Raw genomic sequence first — 3298 nt, 5'->3', positions numbered from 1 at the left:
GGGTGATCCACAACTAACGAGTTAAGTCACTGTCCTCTGGTCTCTGACACCATCGTTATAAAATGAACGACATTTAGAGACAGCCGTTTTGCAACTTTCCTTCTCATCTGTATAATTTAAACAAATTTTAAATTTCTTACCTTCTAAACAGAGAAAGCAACATGTCATCACTTCCTCATCACATCCAACCAACTCACCGTCCATCTGCACCCAGGGTCCCTCCTCGTCTTCATTACTGTTTCCCTCCCTCATTCTGTACATAGCTCTTTCTCACCTTCTCTATTTCTTCTCTGCATTTCCCCATGGGTTTCTGCTCATTTTGTGTCCCACTTCTCTCCTACCCCATTCTTAAAACTTGTTTCACCTCTTGTTCCTCTTTCTCACTAATCTTTTCACTGTCCCCAATCTCCCCCTTGTCCTGAGGCAAGAGAATAGGATCTGGAGACAGGGAACATAAGGCCGATTCACACTTCATTCAAGACAGAAAATATCCTCTCCATATGGCCCACGCTGAGTAAATGACCTCGTATCTTTCCTTCATCCACTTCATTTACATAGGGCATACAGAAAATTAAGAACACACTTCCATTTGCTATGGAACTTAAAGAAATAATTACGAATAAGCTTAATTAAGGAGGTGAGAAGCTTTTACATTAAAATCTACAAACATTGATCAAAAAAACTAGAGATACGACCTATATTGATGGATTAGAAGTATTAATATTGTTTAATAATTATACAAACCAGTGTGATTCAGATTCAACACAATACCCATAAAAATCCCTATCAGTTTTCGTTAAACAAAAAACAGGCTGGAAAAAATGACTCACGTCTGCTAGTCAGGCTGCTCTCAAACTCCTGACCTCAAGTGATCTATCTGCCTTGGCCTCCCGAAGTGCTGGGATTACAGGTGTGAGCCACCCCGCCCAGTCCAATCTTCTTAACATAAACACTTTAATATCAATTAATGCTTGAACTCAAAGTTAAGTCAACTCAAACTGAAGTCAACGCTGAATTGACTCTAATATCAATTAACGTGTGATGGTTTGCTATACTCATGGCATTTGCAACGATTATCTCAAGAATGAATTTTCTGATGTTCTTCAAGGAGTGACCTCACAGTGAAGATATTTTACACTTACAGTATTTGTAAGCTTTCTTTCCAGTATAGATTCTCTGATGTGTAATGAGCTGTGAACGTGAAGGAAAGGCTTTGCCACAATCATCACACTTGTGAGGTTTCTTTCCTGTATGAATTCTCCTATGTTTTGCATACGATGAAGCTTGACTGAAGACCTTGCCACAATCATGACATTTGTAAGGTTTCTCTCTAGTATGACATTTGTAAGGTTTCTCTCAAGGTATGAACGATGTCTGAAAATTTTCCCACATTTGTCACACTTGTAACATCTCACTTCATTATGGATTCTCCAATGATTTGCAATGGTTGTAGCATTACTGAAGACTTTGTGACAATCATTACATTAGTAAAGTTTCCCTATACCATGGATTGCTTAATGGTGAATAAGTGTTGACTGCCCATTAAAGGCTCTGTCACACTCATTACACTTTTAAGTTTTCTCTCCAGTGTGAATCCTAGTATGTTCTGCCAGGTGTGAATCACTCCTGAAAGCCTTGTCACAAACTCTTACATTTGTATGATTTCTCTCCAGTATGAATTCTGTCTTTCGAGGCTTGATTGTGACTGTAAACTTTGTCACATTCTTCACATTTGTAAGGTTTCTCTCCAGTATGAATTCAATGATGCCATGCAAGCTTTGCTTTTTGACTAAAAACTTTACCACATTCATTACTCTTGTAAGGTTTCTCTCCAGTGTGAATTCTAGTATGTCATGCCAGGTGTGAATCACGCCCGAAAGCTTTGTCACAAACCTTACATTTGTATGGTTTCTCTCCAGTATGAATTCTCCTATGCTTTTCAAGGCTTGATTTGTGACTGAAAACTTTGTCACATTCTTCACATCTGTAAGGTTTCTTTCCAGTATGAAGTCTATGATGGCTTGTAATGGATGACTTCTGACTGAAGGACTTGCCACATTCCTTACACTTGTAAGATTTCTCTCCAGTATGAATTGCCTTATGAATTACAAGGACTGAATTTTGACTGAAGGTCTTGCCACACTCATTACACTTGAAAAGTTTCTCTCCAGTATGAATTCTATGATGATGTGCAAGGTGTGGTTTTCGATTAAAAACCTTGCCACATTCATTACACTTGTAAGGTTTCTCTCCAGTATGAACTCTCTGATGTTGTGCAAGGCTTGTTTTTTGATTAAAAGCCTTGCCACATTCATTACACTTGTAAGGTTTCTCTCCAGTATGAATTATCCTGTGATTTTCAATGTTTGATTTGAAATGAAAAGTTTTATCACATTCTTCACATTTGTAAGGTTTCTCTCCAGTATAAAGTCTATAATGGTATACAAGGGATGACATCTGACTGAATGTCTTGCCACAATCATTACACTTATAAGGTTTTTCTCCAGTATGAATTCTCCTATGTCTTTCAGGGTTTGCTTTGAAACTGAAAGCTTCATCACATTCTTCACATTTGTAAGGTTTCTCTCCAGTATGAACTCTACGATGGTATATAAGGGATGACGTCTGAATGAAGATCTTGCCACACTCATTACACTTGTAAGGATTCGCTCCAGTATGAAGTCTACAATGGCGTGTAAGGGATGACTTGTGACTGAAGGTCTTGCCACATTCATTACACCTGTAAGATTTCTCTCCAGTATGAATTCTTCTGTGTGTTTCAAGGTTTGATTTGAAACTGAAAGCTTCATCACATTCTTCACATTTGTAAGGTCTCTCTCCAGTATGAAGTCTACGATGGTATACAAGGGATGACATCTGACTGAAGGTTTTGCCACACTCATTACACTTGTAAGGTTTCTCACCAGTGTGAAATCTACGATGACATGCAAGGTTTTGCTTCCAATTAAAGACCTTGCCACATACATCACATTTATATTGTTTGTCTCCTAAATGGATTATCTGATGTTTCCTTAAGAGTGATCTATAGGCTGGGCGCGGTGGCTCAAGCCTGTAATCCCAGCACTTTGGGAGGCCGGGACGGGCGGATCACGAGGTCAGGAGATCGAGGCCATCCTGGCTAACATGGTGAAACCCCGTCTCTACTAAAAAATACAAAAAAATAGCCGGGTGAGGTGACGGGCGCCTGTAGTCCCAGGTACTCGGGAGGCTGAGGCAGGAGAATGGCATAAACCCGGGAGGCGGAGCTTGCAGTGAGCTGAGATCCGGCCACTGCACT

At 39.7% G+C, this 3298-nt stretch overlaps 1 protein-coding gene across 1 annotated transcript in view; it reads right to left on the bottom strand.

Moving 5' to 3' along the window:
* Window positions 1–1027: 1027 nt before the first annotated feature.
* The window catches only part of LOC105539784 (zinc finger protein 320-like), a 3947-nt gene continuing 1676 nt past the window's right edge, over window positions 1028–3298 (bottom strand). Inside the window, 3 exon segments of the mRNA XM_011980207.1 lie at window positions 1028–1134; window positions 1137–1296; window positions 1714–2528. Coding sequence (XP_011835597.1) covers window positions 1028–1134; window positions 1137–1296; window positions 1714–2528 — 1082 coding nt within the window.

This window comes from Mandrillus leucophaeus, unplaced genomic scaffold, assembly GCF_000951045.1.
Source record: "Mandrillus leucophaeus isolate KB7577 unplaced genomic scaffold, Mleu.le_1.0 Scaffold104, whole genome shotgun sequence".
NCBI lineage: Eukaryota > Metazoa > Chordata > Mammalia > Primates > Cercopithecidae > Mandrillus > Mandrillus leucophaeus.
This window is presented reverse-complemented; position numbering and strand designations above follow the sequence as displayed.